This window comes from Chanodichthys erythropterus, chromosome 10 (genome assembly GCF_024489055.1).
Source record: "Chanodichthys erythropterus isolate Z2021 chromosome 10, ASM2448905v1, whole genome shotgun sequence".
Lineage (NCBI taxonomy): Eukaryota > Metazoa > Chordata > Actinopteri > Cypriniformes > Xenocyprididae > Chanodichthys > Chanodichthys erythropterus.
The window spans coordinates 30,915,026-30,934,319 of record NC_090230.1 but is presented as its reverse complement, the minus strand read 5'-3'; the positions used below and the strand labels follow the sequence as shown (position 1 = coordinate 30,934,319).

Sequence of the window (19,294 nt, the reverse complement as noted above, 5' to 3'; positions counted from 1 at the left end):
AATAAAATGCTTTTTCAGTATCATATTTGATACATCAGGGTTTTGTGCATCAAATATCATAAGGGGGCTTTTAAATAAATATTTAGGTCAAAGGTGTTCAGATAAATGCAACTGTTTGTGGATGTCTCACGCAGTGTTTTTCTCTTGCAGGTGGGCCCTACAGTGGTTTGGGAGAGCTCATCTACAGAGAGAGCGTTCCGATGCACACGTTTGCCAAGTATCTCTTCACATGCCTCCTACCTCACGATGCCGAACTGGCGTACAAAATTGCACTGAGAGCAATGCGGTGAGTTTCCACAGGCCACACGGGCGACGCTCTGCTGCCAAAACCGTCACGTCCACCTACAGTAACGAACGCGCCCACGGCTGTGGTTTATTTTCCCCTTCCGTCTCTTGTTTTTATCGTCTTCGCTCGCCCTGAGAAGGCATGGCTACATCTCCACTGTGTGTGTGTAAGTGTGTGTAGGGCGTGAGGTTATCTGGGGCGCCGTTTAATCAAAAGGCGCCTTTTGCTTGGAAAACTGCTAAATAATTCATGCCCACTGAAAATGAGTTTTTGAGAAAGTGTGAATAATAAATATGTGTCGTTGAGTCTAATTTGGGCTGCAGAGGTAATGCAGAGCGCTGCTTTCACCCCACACACCCTCTCGTGTGCGTTTATGGTCGTTTGTGTGTGTGTGCAACAATTTTACATTATCAGCTGGAGTTATTCATGCACCTTTGAATATTTAAATGAAGTCTTTGTCAGCATATACACACAATAGGTGCATGAAACACAAGCAAAATGAATATCTGTGTAAATCGTTCAAACTATTCTTGCGTAAATTGACGTATTTGTTTCAAAGCAACAAGTTTTACGGGTTATTAACACAGAAATAAGTTCCGCTTGTTCTTATGTAAATTGTCGCATTCATATCAGTATTTATATTTACGCCTGAGTTATATGCGCAAAATTGGAATATTGCGAAAAACAATTCGTGATAGAGCAAGATCAGTTCACTTCAGAATTCAAATTTACTCTCCCATGTCATCCAAGATGTTCATGTCTTTCTTTCTTCAGTGTAAAAGAAATGAAGGAACATTCCAGGATTTTTCTCCATATAGTGGACTTCACTGGGGTTCAACGGGTTGAAGGTCCAAATGTCAACTTCAAAGAGCTCTACATGATCCCAGACGAGGAATAAGAGTCTTATTTTGCGAAACGATTGGTCATTTTCTAAAACAAATAAAATTAAATACTTTTTAACCACAAATGCTCATCTTGCACTGCTCTGCGATGCGCCACGCATTACATAATCATGTTGGAAAGGTCACGTGTGATGTAGGTGAAAGTACCACAGAAGGGCGAAAAACTCTCATTTTCTCAAAATCGTCCGATATCGTTGTTTTACTATTTTTTGTAAAGGCCGTTTGACTTAATCTTTGCATGTTCACTGGATCGGTACTTCTGTGACCTTTCCAACATGATTACATCATGCGTGGCACATCACAGAGCAGTGCAAGACGAGCATTTGTGGTTAAAAAGTGTATAATTTTATTTATTTTTTTAGAAAATGGCCGATGTTTTCTCTAGATCAGACTCTTATTCTTCGTCTGGGATCATGTAGAGCTCTTTGAAGCTGCACTGAAACTGACATTTGAACCCGTTGAACCCCAGTGAAGTCCACTATATGGAGAAGAATCCTGGAACGTTTTCCTCAAAAACCTTCATTTCTTATCCACTGAAAAAAGAAAGACATAAACGTCTTTGATGACATGGAGGTGAACTAATCCTTTAAAGTTGTCACTTTCAGGCAAATTGGTGCAAAATACAAATGCAAATGAGAGGTAAGAGTAGCTAATCATCTGAGAGAATTTTAGTCACATGACCTAAAAACTTGGTTACAGTGAGCATTTATGCAAGAATGTTTTTTATGATTGATTAACACTGAAATTGTGCTTGTGTTTCTTGAAAGTGCAACAACAAAACTGTCTTATCCATATATATGATTAATTTTTCTATGCACACTTGAAGCAAAAATGCTGCGCAACACAATCACAGCCGATCCGAACATATCTGATGTTTTAATATGCAGCTAAGCACAGTGGACTCGTGAGATTTCACTTTGATCGTATGTTGCTTTACAGCTGGTTCTGGCAAGGTGTCCAACTTCAGGCTGGTCCAACAGATTTATATCGACATCTTGTCGCAGATTATGTTTTATTAATTTTCCTTTTTTTGACCAGCCGACAATCCTGTTACCAAATCTGTCTGGTATTGTATTATATTTTGATTGCATTGCATTTACCGGGGGATTTTCAGTATAAAGTCAATGGTATCAAACAAAGATCCACCTAAATTTAGCCAGCGCAGGAGCTTCGGGCTCAGTATTGACTTCCTCTATAAAAAGACCACGGCACCCGAAATAACTGCTCTCCATGGCATTGGCTCAGACGAGGGCTGATCTCCTCATAATACAATTCCCTTTGTAGAAGGCTCGGTAATTATCTCCATGCCGGGACATGATGCTTTGACATATTTGCGCCGCACTGGAGGCGAAGGACGAGATCCTGCTCTGACATGAAGATGCGTGATCAGATAGATGATTGTAAGTAGCATATGATTGGAAAGAGTCAAACCTATGCAAATAATGGGCTGTTTGGAAGGCCATATTCAACAAAAGTCATAATGAGGATGTCCATTTTGCTCGTGTTTAGAGTGTGGAGAGATCTCTGAAGTTCATGTCATGCCTAAAACAGAGTCGAATCCAGCTGGATGCTGCTGTTGGACTCGATGGAGTGTTTCAAACAAACAGGATGGCCAGTAATAGTGTGTGTGTGTGTGTAAAGGCCGCGGGCCGCCTCCAGGCTCATGTTAGCTGGCTAAAACAATACAGCAAAACCTCTGTTTTAGAGCGACACACTGTTCTTTCCCAGAGGAACTTCTGCTGTGGTTCTCCAGCTGCTGAAACCTTCTTTAAATGATCATTTACATCCAGAAATCAGTCCTTCTTGGTCAGATAATGGCAAACAAATTACCTCATTTTATTTGCTGTAAAATTGTGAAATATTATTACAATTTAAAATAATGGTTTTCTATTTTAATATACTTTAAAGTATAATTTATATCCAGTGATCAAAGCTGAATTTTCAGCATCATTACTCCAGTCTTCAGTGTCACATGATCCTTCAGAAATCATTCTGATATGATGATTTATTATCAATGTTGTGAGGCTTAATATTGTTTTATAACCTGTGATGCTTTTTTTCAGGATTCATTGATTAAAAGGTAAAAATTTAACACATCCTTGCTGAATAAAAGTATTAATTTCTTTCAAAATAAAGAAGAAAATTACTGACCCCAAACGTTATGTTACAAAGATTTCAATTTTAAATAAATACTGTACTTTTTAAACGTTGTATTCATCAAAGAATCCTGAAAAAAGCATCACAGGTTATAAAACAAAATATTAAGCAGCAAAAATTGATAATAAATGATTTCTGATGGATCATGTGACACTGAAGACTGGAGTAATGATGCTGAAAATTCAGCTTTGATCACTGGATATAAATTACATTTTAAAGTATATTAAAATAGAACACTATTATATTAAATTGTAAAAATATTTCATAATATTACTGTTTTTTCTGTATTTTTAATTAAATAAATGCAGCCTTGATGAGCAGAAGAGACTTCTTTCAAACACACATACATATATATATATACACATGTGTGTGTGTATGTATATATATATATATAAAATGTGTGTATATGTGTGTACATCTATAAATAAATTATATTTAATATTTTATATAAAAATATGCACACATTCACTGTATGTCTAATATGTCGAAAACACAAAATGTTTCTTGTCTCGTCACATTCAGGTTCATGATCAGTATCCTGCAAATAATAGCATATTTTCAATTCAATTCATAATATATACACTTTATTCAAATGTTTTTGAATCGGTTTAAATTAATCATTTTTTATATATATATATATATATATATATATATATATATATATATATATATATATATATATATATATATATATATATATATATATATATATATATATATATATATAAATAAAATGATTCATTTAAACTGATTCAAAAACATTTGAATAAAGTGTCCTTCTCATCCTCATATGGTCTGTGATTATAGTTTGCTAAACCAGAGATAAATCATTGTTGAAAAAGTCCCACCTTATAAACAAATGAGTTGAACCAGCCTGAAAAATACAGCATTTGTTGATATTATTGTCATGTTTTATTGATGATTTGTAGATTTTGACTCTGACTGTACTTCAGTGATGTTCATCTGCATGTCTTTTTTCATCCACAGGTTACCAGTGTTGGAATCCACGGCTCCCTCGGGCGACATGTCCCGGCCTCACCATATAGTATCAGTCGTCCCCAATCGTTACCCGCGATGGTTCACCCTCAGCCACATCGAGTCCCAGCAGTGCGAGCTGGCCTCCACCATGCTCACTGCAGCCAAAGGTTAGAGCTCCGCCAGCGCGTCCATCACTCCAGCGCAGGCTGCAATTACCGTGACAACAGCGCTGTTTGCTTAATGGCGGGCCTGCGAACCGCATTTCCGCTAGCAGACTGCAAAACAACGAGTCCCGACCATGAAATCAAATCTGCATTCGTCTCCTCTGTTTGCAGAAACAACAAGCTTGGAAAAGTTGCAGCACTATTTTTAAGATGTAATCGCAGCGCAGAAATCAGAGTACGCGTGATGAATGAAGTCCTGAGCGTTTGAAGGTGTTCTCAGAGTCTTGCATCACACGGCCGTCTAGTGCTGACTCACCGCTCGTTATGCTGTGTGTGCGTGTGTGTGTGTGAGAGTCCGTGTGTAAGTCCATGCGTGTGTGTGTGTCAGTCTATGCGTGTGTGTCCATGCATGTATGTGCGTGTGTGAGTCTATGCGTGTGTGTGAGTGTGAGTGAGAGTTTGTGTGTAAGTCCATGCATGTTCGTGTGTGTGTGTTTATGCATGTGCATGTGAGTCTATGCGTGTGTGTGAGTGAGTCCATGTGTAAGTCCATGCATGTTCGTGTGTGTGTGTGTGTCCATCCATGCATGTGTGAGTGTGTGTGTAATGTGCGTGTGTGTGCGTTTGTTTGTGCATTTTTATTTGTGTGTTTATTTGTTTGTGTATTTGTGTGTGTGTGTGTGTGCGCTGTAGAGAGGGTTTCTGAGCCTGATGTTTCTCCAAGGTCACCTGACTGTTTGCAGTGTTTACAGAAATGGCCAGTCACGTCGAATCTCCATCACTCGTGTGAATCCGTTTATTTCCCATTAAATATTTATGAAATATCACACATTCTCTGTCCTCCTGTATTTCCACTAGAGATGGGCACGAGTACCTGGGTAGTGGGAATCGACGGCAGTCGATCAGGAATGCATTAATATTTATTTCATGAGCTTGATTAATATTAATTAAATTTTTTATATATTTACAGCAAAGTTTAATCATTTATGCATTAATATTACATATATGTCAGCAATTTGCAAATATGGAGCCTCATTTTTAAGTTTATATTAGTTTTGTAGTAAATTTATGTTTACAAAATCTTGAACAAAGTTTTAATCATTTTTTAATGATTGCATACTTCCATTTGTAATCATAATTTCAATGACGTTCATTCACACGTTTGTTGTTTTCCTGTTGTTTCCAGGTGACGCTCGAAGGTTAGAGACAGTATTAGAGTCCATACAGAAGAACATTCACTCCTCCTCTCACATCTTCAAACTGGCGCAGGATGCCTTTAAGATAGCGACCCTCATGGACAGTCTGCCGGACATCACTCTGCTGAAGGTCTCCCTGGAGCTGGGTCTTCAGGTATCCACGCTTCATCCATCAGCACTCACCTATAGCTGTTTGTGGTCTTTTCTTTACATGTTTTCTGTGTGTGTGTCCTAAAAACTCGCAGGTTATGCGTATGACGCTTTCGACGCTGAACTGGCGGCGGCGAGAGATGGTACGATGGCTAGTCACATGTGCCACAGAAGTTGGTAAGTTTGAACCTTTAGCGTTACCAGATCTGTGCTTTACAGTGATTTTACCACGGTGTGGAACCAATTATTTTGAACAAAATTGCAGCAATTACAAATTCATTAAAAATACAGTTCAATAAACAATTCACTTCTAATAGTACAGTAATATATGTTTGTAAGTTTGAGCTTTCAGTGTTACCTGATTATCAAGTCAAGGCCGTGCCTTATGGTGATTTTACCACACTGATAGCTTAGATTTTACCATGATAGCGAAACAGAGTAAAATAACCATAATAATACACAGCCGTGAGTGACTTATTGCTTTTATAATAACTGCAATCTGATAAAAAAAAAGTTCAATAAGCAATTCACTTTATTAATAGTAAAATAAAATTATTTCAGTTAAACAATAAATTAATTATTGTTGCAAAGATGCTGCAAAAATCTGTTATTTTTTATTTAAAAAAATATTTTTTACATATGTATAAATGCATGTATATTTATAAGCATACACACATATATGAATATATATACCTGTGTGTGTGTGTGTGTGTGTGTGTGTGTGTGTGTGTGTGTATGCAGTCAAACCAAAATTTATTCAGACACCTCAAACATTTCATTCATTAATACAATTAAACTGTCAGAAAATATTAATCTTAATTATGTCAGATTACACTTAAGCAAAACATGGTCAGGTTAAAGTGTCTATAAATAATTTTTGGTTCCAAATTTTGTGTATATATATTTTATATATATTTTATTTTATATATATTTTATTTTATATATATTTTATTTTATATATATATATATATATATATATATATATATATATATATATATATACATATATATATATTATAATATAATATAATATAATATAATATAATATAATATAATATAATATAATATAATATAATATAATATAATATAATATAATATAATATAATATAATATGTGTGTGTGTATGTATGTATATATGTATATACATATCTATGTTACATTATATATTTTGGAAAGAATTTCATATTTGTGTGTGTTTGTGTGTGTATATATATATATATATATATAATATATATATATAATAATATTATGTGTGTATATAGGTCATTGACGAATAAGGTTTTTAAAAGTGTAAAAAACCTAATAAAGATATAATTTTAAGTTTTATTAAGTGTTAACAATGAGATTATGTGGTTTTTATAATCAATTAACACTGTTTTTGTAATTTCTTTACAAAATTTGTCACCAAAAAGATTTTGGTTTTGCCGAATGACGATATTTTTAAACGATGCTAACAGGCTGATATCAAAAGGACCATCAAACATTTTATATTTAGTACAAGTTTTTAAAATATTACAACATTTTCCCTGTTTTATAGCGGTTGCACCGAATGAGCTGATGTTTCGGGACATGCGTATGATCAAGAGAAAACATGAATTTTTCAATTAGTTAAGAGAGAGTTAGTTGACTATGTGGTCCTTTGCAGGTGTCTGTCTGATGTCACATCCTGTCACATGATATTGACTGCATGACTTGATCCAAAATGGTCCCTTTATATTGGTTACTCCAAATGACATCAAAGAAATTCATTTTTCTGGACATTCTTTCTCATAACAAAGCAACGACTTCTACACATAATTTTAATACCATTTTGCACTATGTTAACAGTGTTGGGGAAAGTCACTTTTAAAAGTAATGCATTACAATATTGCGTTAATCCCTAAAAAAGTAACTAATTGCGTTACTTTGTTACTTTTTATGAAAAGTAATGCGTTACTTTACTTTTGCGTTACTTTTTCTCACCGGGGCTGGGCTTGTTTGTTTGTTTTTTTTAATAACAACAAAAAAGTTATATTTTTGGCAAAAAGGCCCTTTCACGCCAAAAGTGAAATCAATAAGCCTTAGGCTGAAGGAAAAGCATATGTACACCTGTAAAGTAGAGGGCGCAGCTCAAACAAACCTTTCAGATGTTCTGGATTTAAGAAGAATAGGATACAAGAGAAGGAAGTTCTAAATCTAATCTAAAGTATTTTTTGCTTATTAATATGGTTGAATTGAAGGTCAGCAGCAAAGACATTGGTTAATAATTGAGTTTAAATACATAAAGTATATTTGTGTCATTTAATATAGTTAATTATTACAGGTTTGCAAAATTCTGAGATTGCATTTCACTGTTTTTATTCATTTTGAGGAATACTGAATGATTTCGTGCAAGTGAGATGAGTAAATGCATGTTCACATTTAGTCTAGAACTACAATAACCATCATTGCTTACACAGCGCACACAATATCTCTGCACTGTATTCCTCTCAACATGGGGACAACATGTCCGTCAATAAATGTGAAAAAGTAACTTAGATATTTTGTTGTAAATTGAAAAAGTAATGCGTTACTTTACTAGTTACTTGAAAAAGTAATCTGATTACGTAACTCAAGTTACTTGTAATGCGTTACCCCCAACACTGTATGTTAATATATGATGTTATAAAACCATGCATTTGAAGATATTTTAATCACAAATGAAATGGCTGTATTGGCCTTTTGACGCTCCAAAAATGTAGCAAAATATAATTCTAATCTTGTGTGTTTGCGCAGGGGTCTACGCACTGGACAGCATCATGCAGAGCTGGTTCACCCTCTTCACACCCACCGAGGCCACGAGCATCGTGGCGACCACGGTCATGTCCAACAGCACCATCGTCCGGCTGCATCTGGACTGCCATCAGCAGGAGAACCTGGCGAGCAGCGCGCGGACGTTAGCCCTGCAGTGCGCCATGAAGGATCCTCAGAACTGCGCGCTGTCGGCCCTCACGCTCTGCGAGAAGGACCACATCGCCTTCGAGACGGCCTACCAGATCGTGCTGGACGCGGCCACCACGGGCATGAGCTACACGCAGCTGTTCACCATCGCGCGCTACATGGAGCACCGCGGCTACCCCATGCGCGCGTACAAACTGGCCACGCTCGCGATGGCCCACTTGAACCTGAGCTACAACCAGGACACGCATCCCGCCATCAACGACGTGCTGTGGGCGTGCGCGCTCAGCCACTCGCTGGGCAAGAACGAGCTGGCCGCCATCATCCCCCTGGTGGTGAAGAGCGTAAAGTGCGCCACCGTGCTGTCGGACATATTGCGGCGGTGCACGCTGACCACGCCCGGCATGGTGGCGCTGCACAGCCGCAGGAACTCTGGGAAGTTGATGTCGTTGGACAAAGCCCCGCTAAGACAGCTCTTGGACGCCACGATCGGGGCCTACATCAACACGACGCACTCGCGGCTCACGCACATCAGCCCGCGGCACTACAGCGAGTTCATCGAGTTCCTCAGCAAAGCCAGAGAGACTTTCCTCATGGCGCACGACGGACACATCCAGTTCACGCAGTTCATAGACAACCTGAAACAGATATACAAAGGCAAAAAGAAACTCATGATGCTTGTGCGAGAGCGCTTCGGCTAGCTTCGGCTGGGGAAAAAAAAAGAAAAGAGAAAGACATTACGAACCACACCGGTATTATGTGTATAGACTTAACGTTTGCGCAAAAAAAAACGGAAAAAAAAGTGGAACGTTGTCATGTTGTGGAAGTTTGTGTGTTTCCCCTTCATTTGTGTGAAAGCGTGTGAGAGTATGTCACCACGTTTCGGTTTACACTGAGTATATGTTGTCCAGTGGCGAAAGTCCACACAGCACTCCAGATCTCTCTCTCTCTCTCTCTCTCTCTCTGTTTAACATTCACAGCCTCAAAGTGAAGAAGAAAAATGGCTTTAAACCAAACAACACCTCCATCCTAAGTGACAAGTACCTCGTACGGCTTCAGCTTTACTCCTTCCTGAACCAGTCACACGTTACCAGTGTACTAAAGAAGTGTTAGAACAGAGAAAAACAGAAACACGTCTCCATTTTGTTTTGTTTAAATTCCTTTTCAGGCTAATTGCGTGGCTTTGCAGTGCTGTTTCGTCCAAAAGCATGTCACACACACACACACACACACGCTTCTCAACCCCATTGTGCTTGCGCTTGTGGAAACTTAGCGACTGTCGACATACATCTCAGGGATTCTCTTTGAAAAAAAGGAAAAAAAAAAGAAGAAAAAAAATGGTCATGAAAGAATGAGAGCATTTTATTGTACTGTATATATGATAGTATATGTCTGAATATTGAAAAAATGTATACGTTAACTAATTTATAAAAAGAATATTCTATGTAATGCAAAATACTTGAAGCTGCAGTACCTTGGTCTGAAATAAAACATATCAGAGGGACTAAACGCGAGCCTCGGGCTGTGTTCGGAACGCGAGGCTGGTGTGCGACACGGAAACGGATGGCATTATTCACCTGACGTCGCATGTTTTGAATTCAGTTCGTCTTTTCACACTTAATCTGCATTGCACAGTATGCATACTACACGCTGCAGCCGCGCCAGCGCTCCGTTCCGAACACGGCCGTGCTGTCGGGGCTGGAATCGGGCAGTGAACCTGTGTGGCGTAGACACGAGCGCACAGGGCACCGGTGGTTTGGACGGACACCCAGTGAACCGGAGCAGCAAGCCTTAGCATTAAGAATTGGGAATGCAAGAATCGCAGGCCCACGTGCCTCAAAAAAACGCCTAGAAATGTAGATCCAACAGTATCGATGTTAACGCAAACATGCCGAGCGATTGGCCTGACGCTCTTGTTTCTTTCCACAATAATCGAGTCACGACGAAACTCCATTTTTATGCACAATAACATGTACATGCCTATCTGCTGACATCTTAACTTTGTGCAAGACAGAAAGTTGCTGTGTAGGTCTGACTGTTCAAACGTTTTATTTCCTTTGTTTTTTGTTTCTTTGGTTTTGTCGTTCCTATAGGATTCCTCAACGAAACGAAAACAGCCTTCTTTCTTGCCTTGTCTTAACGCTTTAAAATAACCAAACTGGAGTTCTAACTACCAAACTTGTTCGTTAAAAATGAAAGCCAACCGACTTTGGTTACAACTTTACTGTCTTTAATTTTAGCTGAATGGTATTCTGTGCTTTAAAAAGCAGGTTTCCTATGTTTTTGGTGCAAAAACGTTGTCGAGTGTCCCCTTCCTTAGAGGTATGTCTGTAGCTCTTTCTTTTTTCTTTTGTTTGTTTAGAAACAGAAATATCATTTTTTTTTCTCTCCATTTTATTTATTATAAAAGGTAAACGATTGTACTTCTTCACCCGTGTCAACATTCTCATGAAGTTGAATTTAAGATTTGATACACCGATATCAATTTATTTATGTAACTAAATCACTGTTTTATAAACTTGTTAATGATTCAACATTTTTGTTTTAATTAAAATTAGTTTTTTGAGAGGAAGCAAATCATTGAGTCGTTTGTGTGCATCGCACATTTTACATCACTGTTTTGATCTGTTTGGTAAACAAAACAAATGCATGCAAGATGGTGCACCAGTCTAGAGAAATTTATAATTATAATGTATTTATTAAATATATTTTATCAATATAAAAATGGACAATACACAATTATACAAACATTGAGTAAAATAGTGTATTTTATAGCCTATTAAATACATTTTATAATGTAATTTATAATATATATTCCTATACTCGTACACCATTTTGCATGCATGCATCAACAAATTTGTAATGCATTCTGTATGGAAGCTTTATTTCCGCTATGAAATCAAAAAAAAAAAAAAGACACTTTTCATCTCACAATTCTGACTTCTTTTTCTCAGAAGTGTGATATAAACAATTTCAAATTATAAAATCAGAATTTCAAGTTAAAGTTAGATTTGCAAGATATAAACAACTTCAAGTTATAAAGTTTATATCACGTTATTCTGACTTTATAACTCACAGTCCTGAATTTTTCTCTCGCAATTGACATTTTTTTCTCAATTGCGATATTTCAAGTTATAAAGTCAGAATTGTGAGATACAAACTTTTCTTCTCAGAATTGCAAGTTAGTCATTTTTTTCTCAGTTGTGAGATATGAACAATTTCAAGTTAGAATTGCGAGTTTTAAAGTCAGAATTGCATGATATAAACTCACAATTCTGACTTTTTTTCCTCACCATTTTGACTTTATAATTCACAATTCTGACTTTATAACTCAAAATTCTTTATAACTCAAAATTCTTTATATCTCACAATTGAGAAAAAACATCAGAATCCCGAGGAGAAAATTCATAATTCCAAGTTATAAAGTCAGAATTGTGAGAGATAAACTCACTTTTTGTGTTGTAATGTCCAATTGTGAGGGGAAAAAGACTGATGTTTTTTCTCAGAATTGAGTTTATATTTTGCAATTCTGACTTTATAAGACCAGTTGTGATTTTAGATCTCACAGTTCTGAGAAAAAAGTCAGAATTGCAAGTTATAAAGTCTGTTTATAAAAACTTACAATTGTGAGAAAAAAAGTCAGAATTACCTTTTTTATTTTTATTATTTGATTAGGTGGCGGAAAAAAGCTTCCATAATTTTGGGATTGCCTTATCCATGAATAATATTTGCATTGAGTTTTTCAAACAAGTCATCTGAGAAGGTAAAAATAATTGTGCTGACTGCATTTTTTGAACATCCTTCACATTGGGAATCTGTCTAATACTTATAAGGGTGACAGCTCACAGGATTTGGAACAGATGGCTAGTATAAAAATAAGAAACTTATTTTTAATATACTGTCATTATAGTTTATTCAGCAATCCCTCCTTTGTCTTGAGCGTCTGTGTTTATGAGTTAGATTAACTTTAGGATTTAGAGTTTGGTCATTTCCAGATGCCAGTTCTACAAAGACGTGTCCCTCTTGTCTAAACTAAACAGGAAGTGGACAAACAGGCTGCAGTGTGAGATTATGACACTTGAGTTGCTCCTTCACACTTGGAGCGGAACGATAAGGTTGACCACTGTTACACAAAAACAGATCCTCTCACACTCGCGATTGCTTTCAGTGGAGAACTTCCAGGAACTACCAGCCAAGAGCTTCAACCATTGAGATGCCAAGAGCGGGGAGGGCTGAACGATGTTAAATACTGCAGGAAGAACTCATTCTCACACTGATAAGGTGGGCAACTTCACACTGTGTAAATTTTATTTCTCATGTTTTGCAAAATTTACGATATGCAGAAACCTAAAAGGTCCTTTTTTTGGCCCACAAACCCATAGCGTTAAAGCGTGCTCGCATTTACCGTTGTTTGGTGAATTTTCATGTGCAAAATCCAGCTATTTCTAGGAATCCATGGGATTGGGAATTTCACGTGATGGATTAAGATTTCCCAATGCAGATTTTTCAGGTTCGGTTGTTTATATGAATTTACCCATTTGACCAACCAACAAAGTCCTCATTTTATGATCATCTCATCACTATTTAATATACTTTATACAATGGTATATAATTAGCCGATTTTTTTAAAATAATTTATTTATGTTTAAGTTAATATTAAGTGATGTACATTTTAGCATGGACTCTGTTATAAACTGTTTCGTTCTTGAATAATTCAACATTTTTTAACAAATCGGGTGAGTCAATGATTCAACGACTTAAGACACATGTCCTAACCAGACACGACGCGATAAGATTCCACACTAAAAAATGTTTGGTTAAAAACAACCCAAGTTCGGTTGAAAATGGACAAACCCAGCAATTGGGTTGTTTTAACCCAGTGGTTGGGTTAAATGTTTGCCCAACCTGCTGGGTAGTTTTAAATGTTAATTTTCAGCATATTTTGGGTTCATTTTAAGCAAGCAATACAGTAATTTTTATACAACAGTTGAGTTAAATAAAACTACCCAGCCCGTTGGGCAAACATTTAACCCAACCACTGGGTTAAAACAACCCAATTGCTGGGTTTGTCCATTTTCAACCCAACTTGGGTTGTTTTAATCCAGCATTTTTTAGAGTGTGCAGCGACAAGCGATTTGTCTGTCCACACCATACGTGACTATGAGATGCAACAAAGTCAATCAAAGGCTACAGCCAATCAGAACAGTGTGTGGGCGGGCTCTCGCGGCAAGTGCACAGCAACAGAGACGGCACTCGCAAATAAAAAGGATAAGTACGCAAATTCACGAATATTACAACATTTTAACATTATTAAAATACATAATAAGTTACTGAAACAATCTTTGTCATAGAACACACTTGTCTGTACCCGAGATTATCATGATCGTAGTCATTATCTTAGTTTGTGTTGTTGTTTCAGCCGCAACGTTGCAGAAAAATAGAAACCATTTCTAAAATAGAATCATCGCGTGATGCTAGTTGGGACAAACTCAGTTTAATATGGAAAAGATACCTTTTATAGCATGTTGCGGCAACGCGTCTGGTTATTCGTAAAGCCAGTGGATGCATCTCAGGGTTGCCAGATCTTCACAACAAAACCCGCTCAATTGCTACTCAAAACTAGCCTAAAAACTAGCGTTTCAGGGCGAGTCGCCCAGTAAAAATCATGTTCTGGGGGGGTGAATCTGCATTTTTGGTGGGGTTGCCCTGGTAAAAGTTGCATTCTAGGGGCTAAATATTATGTTACTTTGTATCACTTCAACCCACGAACATGAAAAACAACCTGCGGCAACAGTGTTAAAGGGATAGTTAAAATTTTAATTTTCTAATACACCACTATGTCCAACTGCGTTCAGCACTCGCTTAGTGAGGTCTGATCGCGCTCTGACAACGGCAGTGATGTCTCGTGCTTACGCTTCAATGAGTGCTAGACATCACTGCCGTGTCTTAGGACATCAATGTGTCGTCACAAGCCACAGGGTTTAATTTGGATTTGTCTATGCAAGTTTTTTTGACTCTTATAGATTGTGTTCCCATTGACATGCATTATAAGACTGACAGACAGCAACGGTTGCAGTTAAAAATCAGCATTTGTGTTATACTGAAGAAACAAAGTCACCTACATATTGGATGCGCTGGGGGTAAGCAGATAAACATCACATTTTCATTTTTGGGTGAACTATCCCTTTAAAGTAGCCCAATTCTGCAGGAAAACTGTGGACTTGGCAACACTGCTACATCTGAAATCGCATTCTCTCTTGAGTAAGTACTTATTTTGAATAAGTAATTACTTCACGACTGCTAAAAAAGTATGTTTTATATATAATGTAATCCGGACGTACTACATCCACCATGTTGTCATTATCATGTGACCTACCAGTGTCGGTTGCATCGCTTCACTGCCATTCACAAATCCTCTCCAGTGGCCTCATGGGATAGTATCCTATGCACACTTCAGAATCTCGCCGGAAGTAGTAGTTCTACTCTTTTATGAATACAGTGAATTCGGACATACTGTTTTTTGCCTACTATATAGTAGGGAAGCATGCGATTTTGGATGCAGCCAATCACACGCTTCATTCCTGAATGAATTAATGAATCGGTCAAATGAATGAATCACTCAATCAGTGACTCATTGTTGCCACCTTCTGGCAATGTCAAATCTGCAGTGAAAAGATGGATTTTATTGATACTGAATTTATTTGACTGGGTGAAAATGCCCCTGGAAATCAATTCAAGGGGTCAAACATTGCCACTTAATGGAAAAGTGATAACTTAAAGATTTTGGATAATCCTGCTTTTAAATGGCCACCCTAGATTAGTAAAGTTACCATGTTTAGTGAAAGCACCACAGTTTATGCTGTAGTTATCATCTCTACACAAAAAAGTAGTATTCTTTTAACATGGGGGGAAAAATTACTCTGCTCCTTTTAGCTGGTAAAGCACCAGAAGCGATGAGATAACTGAACAATTAATGTTTTAAAATAATGCATATGGATTCTTTTCTTGCTGTAGGCTGCAAAAACGGCAGAGTTTTGCAGTTTTTCCACCTCTCTTCATCAGCGGAATGGACAGATGGGACGAAGACCCGTGCTGACCAACGCTTTTCACTCTCATTTTGTTTCTGAGAGCACAGATGCACAGTCAATCCAAGATGGAGCACTTTGCCCAGACTATCAGCCCCTCAGTACATTTGGAAGAACAAACTGTAATAGCCTCAGCCATAATTCCCATGAAGCATTTTCAGGCCTGTGAGGAGATCTGTTCCTGCCAAAGTGGTGCGGAACAGGAGGCCGGGGGTTCGGGGGGGAGATATCCAAGTGCTTGAGAGAAGACAGTGACAAATTCACGCTTTTCTGTGACTTCAGGCCTGGCACAACACGCCATTGACCACAGACACAGGACGAGGCCATTTTATGCCCTTTTACAAAGTCTTGATGTTGTTTTTGGGCTCAACTAAAACAGGTTTTCATGCTTGAATGTTCATTATTCTCCATTGCTGCAGCTCTGAACTTCTTCCCGAGTCTCTCCATCAGTGTCGACTCGGGTTTGAACAATGTAAGGCTGAACACCGTCGTCATTTTGGCTGCGTGAGATTCTCCAGCTTTGTTGTTGTTGAGCAGTTAAAGCTCCGCCCTCTTCTGGAAAGGGGAGCTCATTTGCATTTAAAGGGACACACACAAAAACGGCGTGTTTTTGCTCACACCCAAATAGGGGCAAATTTGACAAGCTATAATAAATGATCTGTGGGGGATTTTGAGCTGAAACACATTCTGGAGACACCAGAGACTGTTATTACATCTTGTGAAAAGGGGCATTATAGGTCCCCTTTAAGTTTTTTCAAATTGTAAAATGTGCAAAAATAAGTCCTAATACCACTTGATCAAATGACGAGTAAAGAAAGGGTTTAAAAATAATAAATTATTATCAAATTGAGAGCATTGTATTATGGGATTTGGCTCTCACATAGAGTGATCTTGCATATTTAAAGAAATGTCGAAGGTCATTCCATGCATGCAGAAGTTACAGAAATTACAAGAGTAGTAGGACATTGAGCATATCTGAACATTTAAAAAAAAAAAAATGCATGCAGCTATAAAGATTTAAGTGGGTTTATTTTAAACCTTTCATTGCCCATGAGCCATTCTCCAACTCATCGACCACGGCTGGATAAAGAGATACGGTATCTATTGCAACGGCAGCAGAGCGCTGTACACTTCCTCCTCGGGAGGAAACACTGGTTGTAAATGTCGTCTGTTGACATGTGTTGCTAACACAGACGTTTAGTGCTGGGCAGTGGTCAACTTTGATCCTTTATCACAAGACAACCAGACCCAAACACCCTACAATTACTGCAGAGCCAGCCGGGCCGGACAGAACCCCTCGCAGCCTCAACAGGAAGCACAATCGCTGAAACAATGAACGACTGCGACCAGGAACACCACAACCTCCTGCTGCTCGCAGACACACGTCCACAAGAGTTATTCCAGGGTCACATGGTAAATCATGTCCCCATCAAATATGACTGGATAAAATATTAAACTTGCTTTATTTATTTCAATATCACAGTTAATTAAACGGAAGAATTTTCAATCACTATTTGATTTGAGTTTTTATGACAATTAAGAACATTCCAAGTTGGGTTGAAAATGGACAAACCCAGCGATGGGGTTGTTTTAACCCAGCAGTTGGGTTAAATGTTTGCCCAACCTGCTGGGTAGTTTTACTTAACTCAACTATTGTTTAAAAATGACTGTATTGCTTAAAATGAACCCAAAATATATTGAAAAGTAACATTTATTAATATGTATAATAAATTAACATTTTAATTTCATTTTAGATTCATTTTAAGTCAGCCATAGTCATTTTCAAACAATAGTTGAGTTAAATAAAACTACCCAGCAGGTTGGGCAAACATTTAACCCAGCTGCTGGGTTTGTCTATTTTCAACCCAACTTGGGTTGTTTTTAACCCAGCATTTTTTAGAGTGTATAAACGCAATATTTCAAATAAATCACTTTTCTTAGGAATATTGTTTTAACTGATAATCAGTTTATAGATTTTTTTTCCCCTAACATCCTGTTACTCTTTTTTTAAATCCCTCAGTGACATCATTGTCCAGGAAGTGACATCATTTTGCAAGGAGAACAAGTGAGTAAGCAATGGATTTGACTATTTACTGTGATATTTTGTGGTGTTAGTTGGTTTATGTCCATCCGTTTGCTACTAACTTCATGTTTACATTTAGCTCTTAAAGGATTAGTTCACTTCAGAATTCAAATTTCCTGATAATTTACTCACCCTCATGTCATCCAAGATGTTTGTCTTTCTTTCTTCAGGTGAAAAGAAATTAAGGTTTTTGAGGAAAACATTCCAGGATTTTTCTCCATATAGTGGACTTCACTGGAGCCCAAACGGTTGAAGGTCCAAATGTCAGTTTCAGTGCAGCTTCAAAGAGCTCTACATGATCCCAGACGAGGAATAAGAGTCTTATCTAGAGAAACGCTGCAAAGTGTATTACTGCCCTCCACAGGTCAAAGTTTGAACTAATTGTTATATACTTGCACAAGCATATTGTATATAAGAATTTAGTTCAAACCTTGACCTGTGGAGGGCAGTAATAGAGAAGAAGAAGAAGAGAGCTCGTTCAAGACGAGTGTTTATGGTTAAAACGTATATAATTTTACATGGTTTCTCTAGATAAGACTCTTATTCCTCGTCTGGTATCGTTTAAAGCTCTTTGAAGCTGCACTGAAACTGACATTTGAACCTTCAATCATTTGGAAGCCACTGAAGTCCACTATAAGGAGAATAATCCTGGAATGTTTTCATCAAAAACCTTCATTTCTTTTCATCTGAAGAGAGAAAGACATGAACATCTTGGATGACATGGGGGTGAGTAAATTATCAGGAACTTTGAATTTGAAAGTGAACTAATCCTTTAATTTCCATCCTTTTCTTGTGTCATTTTTGTAAACAATCAAGTTCTAATGAATAAAGTTTAAGCAGTGGCGTGCACTTTAATCGCTGCCAAATGCTTTTGTTGATTACAAGCATATTTATATTCTAAAAGCCACATAATACAGTAGGTTCTGAATTATCTAATAATATCATTTGGTCTATTGTTATATTCCAACAGAAGGCAGACATTCAAGGTTTTATAGTGTTGGAGCTTCACCAGCTGGCTGGATATCTTCAATGTTGTGCTTTGACAAGAACAATATGGAAGGAAACATTTTTGGGGAAAGAAAGGTTTGAGATGTTACACATCCAGATAGCTGATATAGCTGATGTTGCAGGAAACTGTTCAGAAGATCATATCCAGGGCCTTTAACTAAATTTTGCCACATCTGCCAATGATCGGTGACTTAAAGTTGTCATGAACTGCATTGTTTTATAATGTTTCCTGGGGTGCACTTATAATGTTAGTATCCTTTCTACAACAAAAATTGTCATAATTTAGAAATAAAAGGCATTTTTCCTACTCTGCTCTGTTTTAAGGGGCGTGTCTGATGTGAGACTTCAGTGTAAACGCCCACTGCTGTG

The 19,294-nt window shown here is 37.5% G+C and overlaps 1 protein-coding gene and 1 long non-coding RNA gene across 4 annotated transcripts in view; both read left to right on the top strand.

Annotated features, from left to right (window-relative positions):
* Positions 1-11,316, top strand: part of zswim6 (zinc finger, SWIM-type containing 6) — a 90,834-nt gene extending 79,518 nt beyond the window's left edge. For all 3 annotated transcript variants that reach the window (XM_067397311.1, XM_067397314.1, XM_067397312.1), the window contains exons 10-14: positions 151-286; positions 4,333-4,490; positions 5,674-5,837; positions 5,929-6,010; positions 8,588-11,316. In XM_067397311.1, the coding sequence (XP_067253412.1) occupies positions 151-286; positions 4,333-4,490; positions 5,674-5,837; positions 5,929-6,010; positions 8,588-9,450 (1,403 nt within the window). In that variant the 3' untranslated portion in view covers positions 9,451-11,316. The remainder of the gene's footprint in view (positions 1-150; positions 287-4,332; positions 4,491-5,673; positions 5,838-5,928; positions 6,011-8,587) is intronic.
* A 5,557-nt stretch (positions 11,317-16,873) lies between these two features.
* Positions 16,874-19,018, top strand: LOC137029440 (uncharacterized). Its single transcript, XR_010896293.1, has 3 exons — positions 16,874-17,247; positions 17,855-17,899; positions 18,888-19,018. It is a non-coding gene; the product is annotated as an uncharacterized lncRNA (long non-coding RNA).
* Positions 19,019-19,294: the final 276 nt, after the last annotated feature.